At 37.9% G+C, this 23,130-nt stretch overlaps 2 protein-coding genes across 6 annotated transcripts in view; one reads left to right on the forward strand and one right to left on the reverse strand.

The window, feature by feature from the left end:
• RAB1A (RAB1A, member RAS oncogene family) overlaps window positions 1-12,762 on the forward strand; it is a 27,835-nt gene extending 15,073 nt beyond the window's left edge. Inside the window, exons 1-5 of one of the 2 annotated variants that reach the window (XM_073212327.1) lie at window positions 397-529; window positions 4,302-4,397; window positions 9,308-9,403; window positions 10,556-10,687; window positions 10,935-12,762. In XM_073212327.1, coding sequence (XP_073068428.1) covers window positions 527-529; window positions 4,302-4,397; window positions 9,308-9,403; window positions 10,556-10,687; window positions 10,935-11,132 — 525 coding nt within the window. In that variant the 5' untranslated portion in view covers window positions 397-526 and the 3' untranslated portion in view covers window positions 11,133-12,762. Of the gene's footprint in view, window positions 1-396; window positions 530-4,301; window positions 4,398-9,307; window positions 9,404-10,555; window positions 10,688-10,934 lie in introns of those variants that run through there. The other variant, XM_017673293.3, reaches the window with a different exon arrangement.
• CEP68 (centrosomal protein 68) overlaps window positions 12,604-23,130 on the reverse strand; it is a 30,177-nt gene continuing 19,650 nt past the window's right edge. For 2 of the 4 annotated variants that reach the window (XM_073212299.1, XM_073212295.1), the window contains 3 exons: window positions 20,280-20,376; window positions 16,711-16,883; window positions 12,604-16,614 (listed from right to left, as the gene is read on the reverse strand). In XM_073212299.1, the coding sequence (XP_073068400.1) occupies window positions 16,486-16,614; window positions 16,711-16,883; window positions 20,280-20,376 (399 nt within the window). In that variant the 3' untranslated portion in view covers window positions 12,604-16,485. Of the gene's footprint in view, window positions 16,615-16,710; window positions 16,884-20,117; window positions 20,377-23,130 lie in introns of those variants that run through there. The other 2 variants (XM_073212307.1, XR_012120960.1) reach the window with 2 other exon arrangements.

Raw genomic sequence — 23,130 nt, forward strand, 5'->3', positions numbered from 1 at the left:
ATCCTGAACTGTTATTTAGAAGAAAGGTTGTTGCTCTTAAATTTTAAGTTCAGCAAAGTGTGTTAAAAACTTTGCTGTCTGATACTCTCAGTAGAGGTCAGTGTTTCATTCGAACGTAGGTAGTGAGGTAAAGGGAAGATAGTTGGCCTGTGTTGAAAGTGACTTGATGGAAAATTAAAAAGAAAAAGCAGGGTCTGATACAAACTCATTTTGACAATGGCATAGTGTTCTACATGCTGCAGTTTACAGATAAATGCCTTTCAATCTAATGAATAGAATCCATAGTCTCTCTCCTTCTTTGTCTTTATCAACTGCCTCCAATTTATCATCTTTTCCTTCTCACTGTCTAGATCATTGGTTCTCAGAGCGTGGACCAAAGACCAAAGGATTATCAGGACCTTCTCAGATGGTCCATGAGATCAAAACTTTTATCCTAAATAATATTAAGCCATTCGTATTTACTGAGTAAATAATTACTTATTAATAGTACTAAAACAAAGACATTTGCTCTGATGATGCAGAAGCAATGGTGAGTAAAGCTGCTGGTGCCTTAGCACTATGCCAAGGCAGTTCTCTGCCCCAAACTGAACTCACACGCATGGAATTTACCTCTCTTCACTGGTGGACGGGGTCATTTTCACTTAAGAGTTTATTGGATGAAACAGTAAAGATGATTAATTTTAAAAATCTTGATCCTTGAGTATTCTTTTGGAAATATTCTGTGTGAAAAAATGAGTAGCACATATAAAGCACTTTTACTGCATAATGCAGTATTTTGGTTGTCTTGAGGAAAAGAATAGCATTTATATAGTTGTTTGAGTTGCAAGCTGAACTAGCTGCTTTTTTCATTAAACACTTTTTTTTAACTTAAGAATAATTAACAAACTATATATATATATATATATATATATATATATATATATATACACACAGAGAGAGAGAGAGAGAGAGAGAGAGAGAGAGAGGGAGAGAGAGAATTGGGTATTGGGCAGACGTTTTTCTCAAATACACTGAGACTGTCACTTCAAGGAAAATATCTGACAGCATTTGCTGCCTGTAATGAAATTCAAGCTTTCAAGGAAAAATTAGAAATTTAGAAAACTTACAATTAACCACTGTGAGGTTGACAGCATCTCAAATACTTAATAGGACTTTTCTAATGATATTTGATGATATTAATGAAGGTCATTTAAAATACATATGTACTTTCATTATATAATAGTTAAAAATGAAACCATGGGAATACTAGAATAAAACATAGGTGGCGGTTTAATCTTGTGTGAAAGTACTTTCTAACACAGAAAAAAAATCAGGAAAGAAAACATTAAATTTGACTGCATTAAAATGAATGTCAAGTGCAGAAAAATGTTAGAAAACAAAGGATGCCAGCAAAAAAATATGTATGAGGAAGGGATGATATTCTCAATGTATAAAGTACACTTACACATTCGTAAGGAAAGGCTATTTGTTCTAGTGGAAAGATGGGCAAATGAATGAGTAGATGAGTGGGCAGTTCTCAGAAATTTAAATTGCCAATAAGTATGAAAATTGCTCAATCATATTTGTAATTAAAGGACTTTGAAATTAGATGTTACTTAATTTTTACTAAATTGGCAAATATCTAAGTTAAGAATAATTGCTAGTATTAAATCTACAATTCTAGATATGTAGAAGAACCTGGCATCTCTTGATGAAAATGGCTGTAGCCTGAGGTCTTTCTATTTCAAAGAAAGTCCTCTGTGAGATGCTTATTGATTGAAGTCACAGGTTTTCAGTATTTCAGACACAGTAGAATCACCAGGGAAGTAAAAAATACTGATTCCCAGACCTACAATATAGAGACTAACTGAGAAAGGTGTAATAAAAACTGTATAATGAGCTATTGGGAGCACAGAGGGAAGAATTTCTTAACCATTGCCTGAGGAGTTGGAGAATGCTTGGACAGTTAGTATTGCCTGAGCTCAAAACTGATGAATGAATAAAAATTGCCATGTGACCCAGAGGTTGGAGACTAGGAGGTATGCAGAAAGAGATACCAAGCATTTGGATGTGAGGAATAGCATGTCCAGTGGTGCAGAGGCATGCAAGTAACGCTCATGTAGGGATTTGTAAGAAATCTAACAAAGCATTTATAAGTATTTCTAACAAAGCACCTGGTGTGTAGAAGTGCTGAATGAATGTTTATTGCCTTCATTTTGTTTTCTACCCACTTAATTGCAGTACGTGATGTTTATTAAGACACTCGGCTAAAAAATCACGTTAAAAAAAAATGAATACCTAGTAAAGATGAGCATTTTGTCAAATTGCATTTAGAGCTTTAAAAATATCCTTTTACCCAATGGTTCTACATGGGCATACATGCAAATATATGAGGAGAATAAGTCAACATAACTACTTCTAGCCGCTTAGAACTCTCTCTGATCACATTTTACAGTTTTCTTTAGAGATATTTTTTGTCTCAGTCCCCATGTATATATCACATTCAGCATTAAGGCTTGCCAACATTGGCTTCATTTAGTCCTTTTTCTCCATCTCTTTGTTGGAGTGTTGTAACATAAGACTCCAGAGCTGTCATTTCCCCCTATATATTTTAGTGTGCATTTCTAAAAACTGGACGTTTTTTTATAAAATAGCAATGTCATTGTCAACTTACAAAATAAATTTCTCTGTCTCAGAAATGCAGTATTATAGCTGGTTTGAGTCAGGATTCAACATGGTCTACACATTCCATTTGGTTGTTTTGCTGCTTAGTCTCTCTTATCTGCAGTTTTTCCAACCTCTCCCTTTTTTATTTATGTATTTTTCCTGTCATTTACTTTTTGCAGAAACTGGGGCGGTTATCCTATGTAATGTTCAGCATTTTAGATTTGTCACCTTGCTTCTCTGTGGTATCTTTAAAACTTGTTCCTTTATTCCTTGTGATTCTGTAGTTGGAAGTAAGCTACAGAGTTGTGCTAACCTTATAGGAGCTCCTAGTCCATACAGCTATTTAAATTTAAATTAAAGAACAAAATAAAAAATTCATTACCTTGTTCTTATTAGCTACTTGGGGCTAGTGGCTACTGTATTGACTTAGCACAACTTGTATAACCTTTCCATTATCAAAGAAAAGTTCTGCCTGACAGTGCTGCTCTTCCTTGATTGAGGTGTGATTAGATGTAGGCCCAGTTTTTGTTGGCATACTTCTTCCCAGCTGGTGTTCTGTGCTTGCTGAGATTGTTCAGGGATTAGGTGGTGACAGTCTGATGTGTCCATTCATTCACTTACCCTTTCACAAATATTTTCACTTAGAAAAAAGTTTTGTTTTCATTCTGAAGATAATGTCTTAACAGATCACTTGAGAAAAACAGGTGTAATTTTAGAAGTTTAACATTGGATTAAACGCTTCATACAAAAACTTGTACACATGTTCATAACAGCATTATTGATAATAGCTAAGAAGGAGAAACAACCCAGATGTCCACCAACTGAAGCATGGATAAATAAAATGCGATATATCCATACAGTGTACTGTTGTTCAGCCATAAAAAGGAAAGAAGTACTGATGCCTGCTGTAACATGAACGAACCTTGAAAACTTCATGCTGAGTGAAAGAAGCCAGACACAAAAGACCATATACTGTATGGTTCCATTCACATGAAATGTCCAGAATGGGCAAATCAATTGCAACATCGAGTAGACTGGTAGTTTCCAGGGTCCAGGGGGAGAGGAGGAAATGGAGGGTGACTGCTGCTTGGTATAGGGTTTCTTTTTGGGGTGATGAAAATGTTTTGGAGTTAGATAGTGGTAATGGTTGCACAACTTTATGAATATACTAAGAAGTATACACTTTAAATGGGTAAATTTTATTATGTGAGTTATATACATTAATTTTAAAAAGTAGTAACTAGGAAATAAAATTGACTTCTAAAAAACATCCAGAAGAGGAGAATGACATGTTCATTGCTTTGTGGTGAATAAATTGGATGGGAGTTGGGGAATGGGAGAGCAAGAGTTGTACTGATTAGCAATTAGAAAAATCATTTCACAGTCATTGAAAATATGAAACCTCTTTCTATGTGATGTATGTAAAGAAAAATTAAGTAATTTTAAATTAAATAGCTACTGAACAATTCTTAAGAAGAAAACTACAATTAAATAGTCTTTGGTAGTCAGAACATGTACTGAGTACTGGAGTAGGGTAGAGTGCTGCTGTTCTCAATGTGTTAGGCCTTAATTCAACTTTATTAACTTTGTAGATAAAAGCTATTATATTTTCTTATTTACTCTATTGAATATTAATCTTTTTTTTCCCCCTTCAGGATGATACATATACGGAAAGCTACATCAGCACAATTGGTGTGGATTTCAAAATAAGAACTATAGAGTTAGATGGGAAAACAATCAAGCTTCAAATAGTAAGTCATTTTTAGACTAAGAATATTTTTGGAAATTATTTTGGTAAATTTAGAATGTATTTTATTTTTTAATAAAATTAAAGTGTCTTAAGAATCGTGCATCTATGACAGAGTGGTAGAATAATTGTTTAGATTAAAAATGATTTCTCTAAGATTATCATTGCATTTTCAGTTCGTAAAGCAGAGAAATACATGTTTTAAGTCAAACTTCGTCCTACTCGTGCTTTTATCAGTGGGAGTCTAAAGTTTTATCTTTTCTTACAGGGAAAATATATTGAGCATATTCTGACTTTTCTTTTACTGTACTGAATACTGTGGAACATTTAAAGAAACCTAGGAGAGTTTCTTCATATGTGAATTAGTTGAAGAGTATTTCTTTAGTTCTTTGTTATTTATTAGATAGTATGTACCAACTTTGTAGAAACACAGAATTTTAAAGGAACTTAGCTTTCCTAACATGTTTTATAGCTCAGAAAGTGGATGCTGAGATATAATAATGACTTGCCTACAGTTAGCAGAACCAAGTGACCCGTAACACTTGGTCTTACTGATTTTATGTCTCTGTGTGATCCTAGCCCCCTTACCCATCCATACAATCCCAACCCCAAATTAAAAATAGGCAATTGCTATAGTTCAGTTTCATCACCTTAATATGGGTCTGGATACTACCAGTGTGGATATATGTTATGTATGGTCTTTAAAAAAATTAGTCTCTGGGCATCTTTTAGAGTTGACTATTAATAATGAAGTAACAAAACCAGTGACTCTTGTTTTCGTGGAACTGATAACACACTGAACTGGAAGGAGTACTGGCTTTGGAGTCAGGAAACTTGTATTTGGTGTCTTTATTCTGGTATTTATTAGTTAGAGAGCCATGGGTTTAACTTAGTTCAACCTTTTCCCTGAGACTCAGTTTCTTATCTATAAATGAGTATGATGATGATGATTAACCCATAAGGTAGTTGTAAAAACCAAATCTAATCTGCATATATGATAATGTATGTGAAAGCCCCTTTGTAAATTTGTGGGCAGTATACAAGTGTTACTGATGATATGATATACCCAAATAAATGGAAGTTTGATAGGTTTCTTTTGTAATTGTTCCCTTTCCTTGTTTGACTCTGATAAGGGAAAGAAAGATACTTTACAAAAGAATTGTGGATTTTGATACAGGTGAACATGTTTGATACTTCAGATTAGGACTTGTAAGGATATAGTTAATCAATGATAGCTTTTCAACCAATGAACAGATTATATATAATGGGAAAAATCAGTATGAAAGGTAGAGTGCCAACTTTATACTTGGGACCACAAAGAATATTTATTTCAGAAGGATGCACCCAAGCCTCACCTCTAACTACTGATGTGAAATGGTTATGTGTGATAATTGTTCCCCTAAGATTTGGGTGTGTATTTCTGAAAACACTCATGTACTGTTACTTTCCTTACAGGTTACTCAGTATTCTTTTGATCTGAAGTCAGAATTTCCTTTCCCTGTCTGGTGCCTTTTTTTGAACATCTCACCATGGGAAACTCACCATTTTTCAGAGCAGCTAGTTCTATTTATAAATAACCTGTAATTGTTCATTCTTTATATTGAGCCTGAAGCCAGTTTCCTTCAACTTCTCTCCCTAAGACTTTTGGAGCTGCCTGAAAGAGATTAATTCCGTTTCTATTGGCTGCTTGCCTTTTAGATTGATTTTATCACAACCTTCTAACTCTGAAGTCAGTCATTCCTTTCTGGAAGCATGTATTTAGAACATTCTATTTTAGTTACTGCTGCATTTTACGAGTGCCTTTTATTAAACTATCCCTAAAATGAAAAATGATATATAGGCTTACTTCAGATATTGTGGGTTCAGTTCCAGACCATCATGATGAAGCTGAGTCAAACGAATATTTTGATTTTCCACTTTTATATAAAAGTTTTGTTCACACTATCCTGTAGTCTGTTAATTGTGCAGTAGCATTTTGTCTAAAAAAAAAACAATATACATATCTTAATTAAAAAATAGTTTATTGCTAAAAAATGCTAACCATCAGCTGAACTTTTAAAAAGCAAGTTTAATTTTTTCTTTGGTGAAAGGTTTTGCCTTGATGGTGATGGCTACTGATTGATCAGGGTAGTGATTGCTGAAGACTGGGGTGGCTGTGGCAATTACTTATAAAGTAAGAGAACAGTGAAGTTTGCCATATCAGTTAATTCTCTCTTGCACAGACAATTTCTCTGTAGTATGTAGTGCTATTTGATGGCATTTTATCCACAGTAGAACTTTCAAAATTGGAGTCAGTCCTCTCAAACTCTGCCACCCCTTTATAAATTAAGTTTTTGTAATAGTCTAGATTCTTTCTTGTCATTTCAACAATCTTCACAGCATCTTCTCCAGGAGCAGTTTCTATCTCGAGAAACCACTTTCTTTGTTCATCCGTAAGAAGCAATTCCTCATCCATTAAATTTTGAGATGCAGCAATCCAGTCACATCTTGAGGATCCACATCTAATACTGGTTCTCTTGCTGTTACTGCGACATCTGCAGTTACTTCCTCCACCAAAGTCGTGAAACTATTAAAGTTGTTCAGAAGGGTTAGAATCATTTCTTCCAAACTTGTTATTATTGGTATTTTGACCTCTTCCCATGAGTCATAGATGTTCTTAATGGCATTAGAATAGTGAATTCTTTGTGGAAGGTTTTCAGTTTACTTTATTCACATCCATTGGAGGAATCTCTCTGTTACAGCATATAAGAGAGCATCTGTAGCCTTATGAAATGTGTTTCTTAAATGAAATTTGAAAGTTGAAATCACATCTTGATCCATGGGCTGCAGAATCAATGTTTAGCAGGTGTGAAAACAATAATCTCATTGTACATGTCCATCAGAGCTCTTGGGTGACAAGGTGCTCTGTCAATGAGCAGTAATATTTTGAAAGGAATCTTTTTCTAGCAGTGGGTTTCAACAGTGGGCTTAAAATATTCACTAAACTGCATTGTAAACAGATGTGCTGTCATCCAAGCTTTGTTGTTCCCTTTATAGAGCATAGGCAAAGCAGATTGAGCCTAATTCTTGAGGATTTTCAGAATGATGAAGGAGCATTGGCATTAGCTTAAAGCCACCAGCTGCATTATCCCTAACGAGATTCAGCCTGTCCTTTGAAGGTTGGTGTTGACTTCTCTCTAGCTATGAAAAGTCCTAGATGGCATCTTCTTTCAATAGAAGGCTGTTTTCATCTATAATGAAAATCTGTTAAGTGTAGCCACCTTCATTGTCTTAGCTAGGTCTTCTGGGTAACTTGCTGCTTCTCCTGGCACGTGTGTTTTACATCTGTGAAGTGCAATAAAGAGCACGATACAATGAGGTATGCCTGTATAGTCCAGCCATTGTGGACTGCATGGGGTAAATCCTCTCTTGATTTGAACTCTGGATTTTTTTTCTCTCTCTTGGACTTCAGGGACTCATGCCTTTTTCCCATCATTAATCCATTCAAAGACAAAAAGGAGATCTACTACATTTGCTGTCTCAATAGCCATATTACTGGTTTGGATCTTAACACTTTGTGACTTGTGTTTTCAAAATCTAAACATAAGATTTTACTTTTAACCCTGTAGCATTGTATCTTTCTTGGCTTGAGTTACCTTCATGTTTTCTAGGTCTTTGAAAATGATTGTGCTGATTTGCATTTTTATTATACTTTCTGCTTTTCTTGTTCAGGTGTGCCGTCTGGGTCTTTATCACAGTTAGTGATTATAAAATATTCAGCAGGGCAGGGCAGTTAGAGAGTCCAGTCTCATACCATGGGAAGCCTCTTTCTGTGATTGTTCATTCATGAAGCATTTATGGAAATGCTTACATTACACCAGGCACTTAGATTCAAGGTTATGAAGATGAATGGAACATAGCCCCTATTGGAGGAGATTCCATTTCAGTAGGAGAGACAAACATGGGAAAATCATTTACCCTATGCTTATGAGGGTTTAATGAGTATTATATACACAGGAAGATCAGTAGCAGAGAAAGGTACTTGTAGGAAGGAAAACTACAGTTCCTTTCCCCTAAAGGCTGTTGTTACATTTTAATCTCCACTTGTCTTAGGTGTCAAGTCCTTTTTTTTTTTTTTTTTTTTAAGGATAACCATTCTGTTATTTTCCCATCAACATCAATCAAAATGTTGTCTTTTACCAGTATGTTTTAGTGGGGTGGATAGTTATTAACTATTCTAATTATACATTTTTTTTAAAGGCATTTTCTAGGAGCAATTTAAACAAAATTCTCATTGCTCTTATTAAAACCAAGGCTTTTTAAATCTAACAAGTTTTCCTCTTGGTATTTTTAATAACTAGTTTATTTAAATCCAGAACAAAAGTATTTGGAGTCATCCTCCTTAACATTATTTTCCTTCAGATTAAGATAATACTTTTCTGAGATGGTTAAAGTGTTGACTTGACTGGTAGTTATCTGAATTAGGTTCTTTCAGTGCTTTCTGTGGTGGTAAAATGTGCTAGAAGTGATTGTCTTCCATGTGAGTGAACTGTGGGAAAGGGATATCAAGCCAGTAACTTTCCTTATCATGTCAACCCCTCTCTGCATTCACATTCAGTGCATCCCACGGTTCGCAAAGGGTTGTAGGCAATGTGAAAAGTATGACGTAGTTCCTGATCTAAAAGAACTTAATGACATTTGGTTGTATTACTGCAAGCTAAATTATTGGTACTACCTACTTTTCTGGACCTGCAGCTATTTGGCAGTTAACGGTGCACTTTAGTAGTGTGAGCATTGAGGGCTGATGTTTCCATATCAAATCCTGATAGTTACACTAACCTGCTAATGTAAACTAAACTGGTCTCCTTTCTCCTGCCCCTTTCTCCAATTCTTATTTTAATGGAATTGTTGGATTTCTTGATTGTTTTATAATAGTGGGACACAGCAGGCCAAGAAAGATTTCGAACAATCACCTCCAGTTATTACAGAGGAGCCCACGGCATTATAGTTGTATACGATGTGACAGATCAGGTAAGTTCCAGGAGGAAATTGTATTACAATGATGAAATAGAAAGTTGCTATTTGATAAATATCATTCTTTGACTTTGCATGTAAGCCCTCAGTATTAATTATATGGCAGAAAACTTTGTCTACCCTCAAATGAGTGAACCACTTAAAAAACATTGGTTTTAAGCAATAATCTTTTAAAGAAGGTACATTGTTATTTTTTTCCTCTCCATCATTTGAATACCTAATGAATTGGTCAGCCAAAATTTTCTATTTTCCTTTAGTAAATAGAAAATTTAGTAATTGGGTTTATGTTTGCTTTCAAGGGTCTGTGGTTATGTTTATTATCAACTAATACCATACCATTTTGGCAAGAGTTTGTAGGGAACTGTGGGTTCTTTGTTTTGTAGTGTGTTTTTGATGTTAAGTATTAATAGGAATTTGCCTGGTAATTAGACTTGTCAGAGTTGCCAAAAGTGAGGTTTTAAGTTTCTGCCTGTGGAGGATGTGGTTCAGAAATAAGATGAACTCAAGGAACATTTTAAGAGGACAATGAGTATCTGAACATTAGCTGTTGAAAGTAAGTAGGGGATTTGTGGAGATAGTGTGAAGAATTTAGTGTAAGGGTAGGCCATAAATGTTCTTTTGATCAGAAAGTTAGAAAAAAAAATTTTCTTTCAAAGGAAAGAATGAAGGGTAAACTCTAGAATTCATTTTTCTTGTAGCAAATATTAAATCTCAATGAAATCATGCCAGATTAGGAGATTAGAGTTATAGATTTTTAGATTCAACGCCATTAGAAGTATTGGGCTAATTTCCAAAAATCTCAAGTCATCATGAACCTCAAATTTCAAAAACCAGGTTTTGTAGTGCATTTATTAAATTGCATATTCCAAAATAATTACATTTGTCTGAGCTGTAGTTTAATGAGCTGTATTTCCCTCTCAAATAAGGTATTTTCATCCTCGAATTCTAATTTCTTATTCATGTAGGTATGTATAGTCCCCTTAATATATCAGTTCACTTTTCCATCACTAGTTTTATTCTGTAGCTAGCCTTGTCTCACAAGTTCAGCTTTGGTCAGGGAAAGATAATTTCCCTTTATCACTTGCTTTATTTAGAGAAGTTGTGTCCAGAACTGTATTTAATCATTCTTAAAAATGTCTGTCTTCTTAGGAGTCCTTCAATAATGTTAAACAGTGGCTGCAGGAAATAGATCGTTATGCCAGCGAAAACGTCAACAAGTTGTTAGTAGGGAACAAATGTGATCTGACCACAAAGAAAGTAGTAGACTACACAACAGCAAAGGTATGTTTAAAGTTTGACTTTTATACTGAATGTGAAGGTGTTGAATTTGAATTGCATGTGGACATAGTCACGCAACAGCCACAACCACCTTAGCTTTTAAAATGTGTGCACTAGCACACTGACAGCAATTTGTGCAGCTTGTTTGGATTCAGTAAACTTAGTCCTTCCTCACTCCCCATTTCAGATTATAGAAATGCACTAAGTATAAAAACATTTTCAGTGTTAACTGTACTTAATATTCTCTTAGGAATTTGCTGATTCCCTTGGAATTCCATTTTTGGAAACCAGTGCTAAGAATGCAACTAATGTAGAACAGTCTTTCATGACAATGGCAGCTGAGATTAAAAAGCGAATGGGTCCTGGAGCAACAGCTGGCGGTGCAGAGAAGTCCAATGTTAAAATTCAGAGCACTCCGGTGAAGCAGTCAGGTGGAGGTTGCTGCTAAAATTTGCCTCCGTCCTTTTCTCACAGCAATGAATTTACAATCTGAACCCAAGTGAAAAAAAAAACAAAATTGCCTGAATTGTACTGTATGTAGCTGCACTACAACAGATTCTTACCGTCTCCACAAAGGTCAGAGATTGTAAATGGTCAATACTGACTTTTTTTTTATTCCCTTGACTCAAGACAGCTAACTTCATTTTCAGAACTGTTTTAAACCTTTGTGTGCTGGTTTATAAAATAATGTGTGTAATCCTTGTTGCTTTCCTGATGCCAGACTGTTTCCTGTGGTTGGTTAGAATATATTTTGTTTAGGTGTTTCTATTGGCATGTTTAGATGTCAGGTTTAGTCTTCTGAAGATGAAGTTCAGCCATTTTGTATCAAACAGCACAACCAGTGTCTGTCACTTTCCATGCATAAAGTTTAGTGAGATGTTATATGTAAGATCTGATTTGCTAGTTCTTCCTTGTAGAGTTATAAATGGAAAGACTACACTATCTGATTAATAGTTTCTTCATACTCTGCATATAATTTGTGGCTGCAGAATATTGTAATTTGTTGCACACTATGTAACAAAACAACAACTGAAGATATGTTTAATAAATATTGTACTTACTGGAAGTAATATCAAACTGTATGGTGATAAGTATTGTTTTAATTCTTATGGTTAAAGGGAACTAGAGCCTTGCATTATACTCAAAATAGCCATTTGTGTGTGCAAGCAGGCATTGTAGACCATCTAGCTCAGCGTCCAGCATACTTTTCAGATAACGTATCCAATAAAATGATCTAGGGAGGCTTCTGTGCTGTGTAGGGATTTAACCAAGCTTAGTGGTTCAGGGAGATTTAATTGTATGGAAAACAAGTTTAGAATGTATGCTTGTCTAGCCTATTATCTCTGATCCTTCTCTAAAACCATCTGAAATGGCTTAATTGATCGACATTTTGTTAATTTTTCTGTGGTGGAGGGGGATGCAATATACCTTTCCTAAGTGGCAGGTGATCAGTCTAATACTAGTGCTGATAATGTTTCTTCCATGCTCTGAGTAAGATGTCAACTGTTTTATTCTCCACAATTGTATGACTTATGTTGGAGGGAGAGTTAAAGCATGGAAGTAGAAAGCAGGAAATTTACTCTTTGCCCTAATTTTAGAAATTATAGGCCTAAAAATTAACTGATAACACGAATGCTGGGCGGGAATGATAAATGAAGAGAAATATATTTATTTCAGTGGAATTTTGCACATGTGAAAAATTTGTTAAATAGGACCTTAAAGATCCTAGGGTTTGTTTTTATTGTGGGAAACAAAAATCTTTTGCTAAGATCGGCATTTTAAGGTGATGGAGTTGTCACAGACTTTCTGTGGGGTTGAAGTAGCAGCCAAAATATCCTTTACCTGGGGCTTGGGATGTGGCTGTTGGCAACACATTTTATGGTGGGGTCTTTAATTCAATGATAAAGTTTTAAAACAAGTCAAAATTAGAGATTTCTTTATTTTCACTAAACAGCAATTGAAATACATGGTACAAAAATAAGTGATAAGATTATTGTAAAATGAAATGAACAGAATAAATATTCAATTTAATTTTCCACCTATGACAATTTCGTAATAAAATCATAGTTTACTTTGTATTTATAGATGTGCTTGTTGGATCTATTCATCCTCACATAAGGCAACTGAAAAATGCCTCAAGTTACCAATAGTTATTTGGGTGAAGATTTTTTTAATGCTCCAAAAGGTTTGTTTTTGATACAGTATAATAAAGAAAGGAGTTCAGAAATTACTTTCTAAAGTAGATAATTACAAACATTAAACAGTATGATGCTGTGCATTTCAGTTTCATACAGTAAGCTGTTCAAACTGTCTACTTTTTCTTGGTGAGTTAGCAAAAAACATTACATGAATTTATTTTGAGATGTAAACAGTCACATACATTTTGAACTGTCTAGTGATTTCCCCCATAACAGTCAAGACGGGTGTGCCATAGCTCTTCCAGCATGCTTCTACTATTTGCTTTTATGAATATGCCAATAAATGCAGTTTTGAAAAACATTCCCATTTCTACCCCCATTTTCAAGTACAACATTTCAAATTACTGTGGGTGCCTAATAAAGGGAATTATTGCTTGTCATATTTTAAGTATAAATGGCTGCCATAATTTAGTTAAATGAAGGGTGTTTTAAAGTTAAGCATTTGCAGTCTCTGGGAAATTTTTGCAGAATAGCCAGCCATTCTGGTCTAAGCTGTAACCTCCTATTATTTGACATTGGACTGAAATTTCCTTTAGCATACATGTTACCATTACACCGTATTTAAGTCAACCCCTCTTTATTATGTTCCTATTTAAGCTTCAGAATAGCCTAGTATTGACATTATCTCTTGTGTGATTAGCCAGTGAGCTGCAGCAGGAACCCAGGTATTGAAACTCCAGTCCAGCTCTTAGAACTGCCGCTTCCCTGTGGACTTAACTTCTACTAATTTAAAGGGACTACTAGGAAATTTACTGTAAGTTGACTTGTATTTCATAGCAGCTGTTAATGTCGCTGTAAGCCACTGCTGTCCGTAGACTAATGTGCACCAGAGTACACTGGCCAGTCAGGTTACTGGAATCTAACCCAGCCACATTTGCTCATGGAAATGCTGCTCAGCAGTATCTTCAGCTTGAGTTTTAAGGGAGGTCTCAAACTTCTTACAGCACTGCTAAAGATAAAATTAGCAGTTGTGTGGATACTCTTAAGTAGCATTCATTCACAGCTAGGTGTAGAGTACCATCAGTCACACCTTATTTCAAAGGAGATGAACAAAAAACATCTTAGATCATCTCTAGATAAAGTGGTACTTCCTTGGCAAACAGGGTACTCCAAAGTAAAATACTCTAAAAATTCTTGTCAGTTGACATGGATAACTAAATTGAATGGGAATACAATGGCATATTCATCGCTTAGTTGCTGTTACATTGGCTTGTTTGTTTCTATAGGGTTGTCATTTCAGGTTTTTTTCCTAATAGAAATTTATTTTCATGCCTATCAAATACTAGTAAATAAATGGGTTTAACTCCTAAGCATGTACCATGAAAAGGTGAAATATTTAAGAACAGAGGCCATTAAACGTATCTGCCTTTTTTTTTTTACCAATTCCAGGCTTTTAATATTTTACATATATATAATTATTTGCTAGGGAGTTATTTAGTCTTTTTAAATCTATGTGTGGAACCAAGATTTATATAGGGATGGCAGAATCATACTAGTTTAATTCTGATCATGCCCTTAAATATGGTAAAAATCACACAATAACAGCTGCAGGCACTTGAAATACTGAATTTTATATAGCTATTAAACTTCAGCAAGCTCATTTTCCAGTGACTATAAAGTCTGAGAAATTTTAAAGCAGAAAAGTTCACACTGAATAATAGGACTTCAGTTCATATGCAGGTAGAACTAAAGTCCTAAACTTTTTTTCAAAAAGATAAGTTTTGTACTAATGTTTTGTTCTGAGGGGCTATCAGAAGTGCTTATGTGAATCATTACTCCAGCATCCTTCTTTGGGTTCAAGGTGAGTTGTTCATTTCTTTACATAAAGATCTTCCCTTTTTAATTAGGCACCCTCCTCACATGAAAATCTGGAAGGAGTTTAAAAAATCCTTAAGTGCTTATTATCTCACACCTCTCCTTAAGTCTGAGCCCCCTGTAATACTAAAAATAAATGGAAAAAAGGTGCTTTCTTCCTTCCTTATTCATTCATGGCCTAAAACTTTTTTAAGATGCTTATTTGTTTTTGCAGAATCTGTGGTTACCAGCAATAGCTCATCACTTTGCTTTAAATGGATGATCTATATTTTTTTTCCTATCAAAGTACTTACATGCAACTACCAAGCAAAAGGAATTCCCTTTTTTCCTTAGTACTGACAGCCTTAGCTTCTGTAGTTGACTGGGTTGTGTGATCCGATCCATGCCCTTTCCTTCCCTGACCTTGAACTACTCTTCCAAGGGAGAGCAGGAATAGACAGCTGATGCGTCCTACAAGGACCCTAAAGGTGCATAGCCCTGCTTAACAACAACAGTTAAGGCCTTAAGTCCCTGGCACATTTTCCTTAATGATACTAGGTGGGCAGGTGGAGCCCTGAAGATAACAAAAGGTGTTCTAAGAGCCCAAAATAATTTGTAGAGGCTCTGTTCACTCAGAACCTTCTATAAATTTAGAGAGTTAAAAAGTCTCTTCTAAAATCTTCAAAGAGGGACTTACAAGCCTAAACTTTATAAGACCCAAGTTCCTGGCCAGCTGTCCGCTTTTTCCAAGTCTCTTGGGTCCTCTTACATGTCTGAAAATACCAAATATTTGCTCTCTTCTTTCTCGCACCAGCCTTCTTTAAGAGACTTCAGCAGGTGGACTAATTTAGGAACTACTTCTCTGCTTTTTTTACTTGGAGAGAGGGAGAGGAAAGACATGTAATAAGCCTTGTTTTTTTATCAAAAACTGCAAAGCCACAATGCTCTTCGTAGATGCACCAGAAAACTAGTTTGGAAGGATTCATTTTAAATAAAAACAGTAATGCAACAGCCCTCACAATGAAAGAGAAAGGCAATTTAAAGCCCCAGTGCATTAGAGTTAAGTTTGACCCTTGAATTTCAGTGTTAAATGGCTCTTTCATGGACTTCATGTAAGTTTCCCACTAGCAGGGTTTTGGCTGACAGATTACATCCCTGCCTGAGAAGATGCCTGAAAGAGACAGAGAAACATCTGTTACTGACAGAATGCTTCAGAGGAAGAAATGACAACAATCACCTCTGTTCATTTTAGAATTAAAATGACTTGCTCCGATTTCTTTGATACAAATACAGGGACTCCTTGTTCTTAACCTACCTAGATCTTATCCTTTACCTTTCGTCTACAGTGAATTTTCACCTGGAAAATCTATGAGTTAAGCACCATATTTTGGAGAAGTTGTTTCAGAGAAAGTACAGTCCACCTGTGGAATCATGTTGGGCAGTGGCAACCCCACAGTGGGCGCCAAACCCCTCTGCTCTCTCAGCCCCACTTTTGTATCCTTCTGTTGACATTCCCAGACATCCAAAAAACACTAAAGTTTCCCTGGCATGTTGCCCACCATCTAGCCCTTGAGCCTTTTTTGGAAAGGGAGTGGTAAGGGAAGATGCAGAGAAGGTGTGGGGAGTTACCACCGACTCTGGGTCTCTGGGCACTTGGTGCTGTCAAGAGTTGCTTGAAAACAAAGTTGGGAGAAAAGAGCCTACAGAAGAGGGGCAGCCTGATATGGTCCTGTACTGAAGAAGCATACATGTGCAGACAGAAAAGAGTAGGCACAGACAAATGGGAGTATGGGGCAGGCACGCTAGTTGTCAGCCAACAACAGGGGTGAACTGAAGTAACGGGAAGCACCACCACCATGAGTCTTCCTCCTGGCAGTAGTAGCTCATCCCTTTTTGTACCAGGAACTCCTCCCAACGTCTTGTTTCAATAGCTTTTAACTAAACAAGAGTTTAAGAACAGCCATCCATCAGAGCAGGTACTGTATCCTAATCCAGCACTGAGGGACAGACTCTTCTCTCAGGTTGCCTACTTACCAGACTAATGCCCTTCACATCAGCACTCCTGCATGCCACTGGTGTACTGTCAGGGATGAGGGTGCAGCCCGCCAGCATGTCCAGAGAGGTTAAGATAGCCTCATAGAGGCGGTCTGCGTGGCTCTCCAGCTCACTGGGCTGCTTTGAGATCTGCCCAAGGACATCCTTTAACACTAACAAATGAAGTTCAAAGCAGTTAGACCACAATACCATGCAAACCTACTTACACTAGGAGGATCTATGCTATTAATTTCTGATTAAAGCTGAAATCAATCATTGGCTCCACTTTGGAATTACACTGAACCCTTGAACAACAGGGATTATGAGCACCAACCCCATACACAGTAAAAAATCTGAGTATAACTTGACTCCCCAAAAACTTTGGGCTACTCATCACTGGAAGCCTTACCAATAACGTAAGCAGCTGATTAACAAAACATATTTCGTGTTTGTATTATATATACTTATTCTTACAGTAAAAGCTATAGGAAAGAAAATTTTTTCAGATTATCAAAAAATCCAGAAAATTTCCCATTATATTGAAAAATATCCATGTATAAGTGAACCTGTGCAGTTCAAACCTGTCTTGTTCAAGGGTCAACTGTACACAATTCACCAAAAGGCACAAAGACATGGTCCTCTGGTAGCTTGGTGTTAATCTTTTAGTGGTAAGACAGGGCATACCCAGATCCTGTGGGACAGAAGGCTTACATGAAACAAGACACCATGCCAAGATTAGGACTCTGGGTCCTGCTACCAGGCTCTATCAGCTTCTGTTGGCTGGGGGACTGTCAGCATGTACACAGGTGGTCTGGTTCTGTACTTGGGAATGCTTGTGAACCCTTTGTTTTTTGGTCTCAACAGACTAAAGAAAATCATCTGAAAGCAGGCTGATAAGACACGATGGTTAGGCCAAGATTTCCTCCTGCGGGCCAAGTGTTCATTAGAGGAAGGGTTGGGCTTAGGTTCAGAGTGCATCACTACAGGCTTTTTTTTTTCTATTAACTTTATTTCCTCTAACTGTTAAACACAAAGGCCACTTCAGCTTCCTGCATCTTTATCAGCTGTTAATGCTCTCTCCGGTTTCCTGCCACAGCTGCAACATCTGCTGGAGCGGAAGGGAAAGGGGAAGCCATATAACTGCAGAGGCAGCTTGCGGATGGGGAAGGAGGCTCACACGCTGGCTGTGTTGAGATCAGCCCTTAGAGAAGCCACAGCAGTGCAGCATCATCAGGGCAAAGTGCTGTCCCAACAACTCATGAGAGCTGGCGAGGCCTGGCTGAGGAGTGCGGGCAGGGCACGTGCTGCAGCTCGCTTGAGGGTGACAGCTGGATTCTCCCCTCCAGTCACCAGACCCCCAGCTTAGTCCTGTGCAGTCAGTGGAGTTCAGGGGACCTTTGTTTTTCTGAACTTATTTAAAAATGTTAGAATGGTTGATTGAAGCCAACAAAAAGGAAAGCTGGGAGCAGGACTGAAATAATCTTCCCCAGTGTACGACTTTCATGTTTTAATTGAATACATGCATACAGGGGCCTAGTTTAACTTAATGCCAGTGGATTGCAGTAATTTGATCCAGTGTATTAAGGAGTTTGGTGTGAGACACAGATTTAACTTGTGCACCAAAGTGACTAGGTCAAAATGTAGTGACCACCTGCCAGTTATCCAGGGGGAGGCTGCTGGTGCAAGGCTGAGCTGGGGACATTTTGGAGGGAATTAATTTGGCTTCCTGTCACTGCAGTTGTACTTGTCTGAGGAAGAAAGCAGGCTCTGAAGCAGCTGGGTGGTTTGTGCCCAGACTTCAGACTAACAGTGCTCTGGAGAGTGAGCACAGTGGTGTGCCTAGCTGGAGAGACCCTGTGACTGTCAAAGGGAACTTGTAGTTTTTACAGGACAGCCAAGTTCCTGATCTAAGCAGATGATGTCAATCTGAAAAGAACCTGGTTACATGAACTCAAAAATCTGAAACCCAAACCTTTGTATTTTGGCATTAAAATACCTCGATTTCTTTTGAGAAAAGGGTAAAGTGGGATGTTTTTATTACCATTAAAGTACTGAGTAGTAGTTAGTGGACTGTGTTTTAATTGAAGTTCAAAGACCTGTAGCTTTTAAAAGAACCCGTGTTACATGCAGCCTCTGGGAAGCGCTTTCTGTCATTGAATTCCCTTCCCGCTCAGGCCCTGCACCTACAGACACTGACACAGGAGCCAACTCAAAGGGGCGTGAGCCAGGCGGCCACTCCTTGTGTGGCCTAGACAAATTCACCAATGAGGCAAACTTAGTAATTAGTTTACCACCTCACAGGGCTGAGTAAATGAAAAAAATCAGTTCAACTGCTTCAGCACAGTATCTGGCACACAGTGGTCGGTAAAATGCTAGTTTAATTACAAGTAGCAAAGAAGCTTGGATAATGAATTTCTACCCCAATAAAAACCAAAAAGCCCTAATGCGAGAACACTAGAAGAGCTGAAACAAAGAGTGGGAGATTGTAAAGGGCTCACTTAATTCACACTGGATAATCCCTGTCCTGCTGAAAACCCGTTAGTGGCTCACAGTCCCATCAAAACCTCTGCCTGTTCTGTTCCCTCAACCACCATTTTTATTCCCAGGGGATATCTGGCAATGCCCTTGGAGATATTTTAGGTTGACAAAACTGGGGAGAAGGTGCTAATGGGGTAGAGGACAGAGATGCTGCCGAACACCCTGCAATGCATAGGACACCCCCTCTCAGCCTTAAAATGTCATCTGAGCTGAGGCTGAGGGCAGGAAAGTGCCACCTCAGGGGACTCTCAAGCCTGAGGTTCCTGCCCAGCTTTGCTTATGCTGTTTGCCCCTAGAGTAAACGTCCCTCCCTGCAACACACACTCCAACACTGAGGCATGATACAGATGGGCTCCTCTAGCACTTGGCTATTGTCTTACAGCAAATTTGGAGCTCCTTTTAGGGGCCTATCACCTTACTGCTTTAACCCAGCGTTCTCCTAGCTCATCCTCCATACAGCATCTTCTCTCAGCAAGGGCAACACAAACTAAATGCTTGCACCCTGCCTGCTTACATGTATTCTGCAAGTCTCTGATTTTTATTTTCTCCATCCTGCAAAACGGGCCCAAGCTTAGTTTACACACCATTCTCTGCCTTTTCCCACTCGATTAGGTCACGTCATTAGGCTAGTCTAGACTGACTGCTCTCAAATCCTTCCCTAAAGGAGAATGCAAGGCAGGTAACCAGAGGGGTTCATCCAGTGCAGGGGAAAGGGAGACCCAAGGGCTCCCCACTAGGAAGACCCTAGCCAACACCAAGGACAGCTGGATTAAAACGAGCATGCCCCCACAGGACACCACCAAGAAGAAAGAAAAACAGAAGCCATAGTGTCCTTGCCCCTTCACCTGAAGCCTCACTTCTCGGCTCACCCTTATGATGGTGCCTGCTCTCCGTGGCTGCGGGGCCGGTGATGCTGTGGGGTGCCCGCAGCCAGTCCCAGCACTCTCAGGCCCTGGTGCATGTGGGAGGGGCTCCTCAGCAGTGACGAGGTCCCAGGAACTGCTGCTGAGGGATGAGTGCTGCCATCTTACCTGGGGTATTATCTAGCAGGCACTGAAGAAGGAGCTCCCCTTTCTGTAAGACTCTCTCCGTCAGGGACTGGTGTTCATCTAGATCTTTCTTAAATTGCTTAAATCGTATCAGAAAGAAAAAAACCACAAAGCTTTGTTACTATCATTTTTTTTAAAGTTATTCAAAATGATCCCTTGCAGCATAGCTTGATTCCCCTCTAACCTGAAAGATAAACCCACCCAGTCTTCAGAATTCCCCAAGTAAACAGTGCAGTAATTTACCTTCACCTTCTCTGAGTCCAAGATAAATACACAGTCAATCCTTTTTTCTGTTTACAGTTTGACAAAAGAAGAGTTTTCCCTGGCAGAGCCTGGCTTACAAACAACTTGGAATCAGGGTTTCCTTGTGTCACACCTTATGGGTTCTCTTAAGTTCCCATGGCTACACGATTCTCAGACACGGTCCTCTAAGTACAGACCAAAGAGGTGCCTTTAAGTTGACCACAGGGAGCAGCTGCCCCCAGTGTTCTGCTCTATGTGGACCTTAAGCCTCGGGAAAGCATCAGGGAAGCTGCGAGTCTCCTGAGCAGCTGATTTATTTTCCCCTTAAGGGTACCAAGCCTTGTATGTAGCTGATTTGTTTTTGATGTTCCTTTAGCTGCTAAGAAGTACAATGTCAAATCCATGACCGCCTTTAGAACAGGGAGACTACAGGACTCGGCATACACATTTTTTGTTTGTTTCCTTGCTCATTTATTTTTTGGAGAATTTTAGTGAAAAGTATGTGTGTGGTTTTTTTTTTTGGTTTGGAATGTGATGTATTTTTATTTATTTATTTTTACTTTTTTAAAATTTTATTTTGTTATCATTAATCTACAATTACATGAAGAACATTATGTTTACTAGGCTCTCCCCTACTCCAACTACCCCCCATAAACCCCATTATAGTCACTGTCCATCAGCATACTAAGATGTTGTAGAATCACTACTTGTCTTCTCTGTGTTGCACAGCCCTCCCCTTTCCCCCACCCCCCACATTATACATGCTAATCATAATACCCCCTTTCTTCCCCGCCCTTATCCCTCCCTACCCTCCCATTCTCTCCAGTCTCCTTCCCTTTGGTAACTGTTAGTCCATTCTTGGGTTCTGTGATTCTGCTGCTGTTTTGTTCCTTCAGTTTTTCCTTTGTTTATACTCCACAGATGAGTGAAATCATTTTGTATTTGTCTTTCTCTGCCTGGCTGATTACACTGAGCACAATACCTTCTAGCTCCGTCCATACTGTTGCAAATGGTAGGATCTGTTTTTTTCTTATGGCTGTGTAATATTCCATTGTGTATATGTACCACATCTTCTTTATCCATTCATCTACTGATGGATACTTAGGTTGCTTCCATTTCTTGGCTATTGTAAATAGTGCTGCAATAAACATAGGGGTGCATCTGTCTTTTTCAAACTTGAGTGCTACATCCTTAGGGTAAATTCCTAGAAGTGGAATTCCTGGGTCAAATGGTAAGTCTATTTTGAGCTTTTTGAGGAACCTCCATACTGCTTTCCACAATGGTTGAACTAGTTTACATTCCCACCAGAAGTGTAGGAGGGTTCCCCTTTCTCCACATCCTCGCCAACATTTGTTGTTCTTTTGTCTTTTGGATGGTAGCCATCCTTACTGGTGTGAGGTGATATCTCATTGTGGTTTTAATTTGCATTTCTCTGATAACGTGATGTGGAGCATCTTTTCATGTGTCTGTTGGCCATCTGAATTTCTTCTTTGGAGAACTGTCTGTTCAGCTCCTCTGCCCATTTTTTAATTGGATTATTTGCTTTTTGTTTGTTGAGGTGCGTGAGCTCTTTATATATTTTGGATGTCAAGCCTTTATCAGATCTGTCATTTATGAATATATTCTCCCATACTGTAGGGTACCTTTTTGTTTTATTGGTGGTGTCCTTTGCTGTACAGAAGCTTTTCAGCTTGATAATAGTCCCCACTTGTTCATTTTTGCTTGTTTTCCTTGACTGGGGAGATACGTTCATGAAGAAGTAGCTAATGTTTATGTCCAAGAGATTTTTGCCTATGTTTTTTTCTAAGAGTTTTATGGTTTCATGACTTATATTCAGGTCTTTGATCCCCTTTGAATTTACTTTTGTGTATGGGGTTAGACAGTGATCCAGTTTCATTCTCTTACATGTAGCTGTCCAGTTTTGCCAGCACCATCTGTTGAAGAGATTGTCATTTCCCCATTGTATGTCCATGGCTCCTTTATCGAATATTAATTGACCATATATGTTTGGGTTAATGTCTGGAGTCTCCAATCTGTTCCACTGGTCTGTGGCTCTGTTCTTGTGCCAGTACCAAATTGTCTTGATTACTATGGCTTTGTAGTAGAGCTTGAAGTTGGGGAATGAGATCCCCTCCTACTTTATTCTTCTTTCTCAGGATTGCTTTGGCTATTCGGGGTCTTTGGTGTTTCAATATGAATTTTTGAACTATTTGTTCCAGTTCGTTGAAGAATGTTGTTGGTAATTTGATAGGGATTGCATCAAATCTGTATATTGCTTTGGGCAGGATGGCCGTTTTGACTATATTAATTCTTCCTAGCCAAGAGCATGGGATGAGTTTCCATTTGTTAGTGTCCTCTTTAATTTCTCTTAAGAGTGTTTTATAGTTTTTAGGGTATAGGTCTTTCACTTCTTTGGTTAGGTTTATTCCTAGGTATTTTATTCTTTTTGATGCAATTGTGAATGGAATTGTTTTCCTGATTTCTCTTTCTATTGGTTCATTGTTAGTGTATAGGAAAGCCACAGATTTCTTTGTGTTAATTTTGTATCCTGCAACTTTGCTGTATTCCGATAGTCAGTTCTAGTAGTTTT

Source organism: Manis javanica, chromosome 1, assembly GCF_040802235.1.
Source record: "Manis javanica isolate MJ-LG chromosome 1, MJ_LKY, whole genome shotgun sequence".
In the NCBI taxonomy this organism is placed as follows: domain Eukaryota; kingdom Metazoa; phylum Chordata; class Mammalia; order Pholidota; family Manidae; genus Manis; species Manis javanica.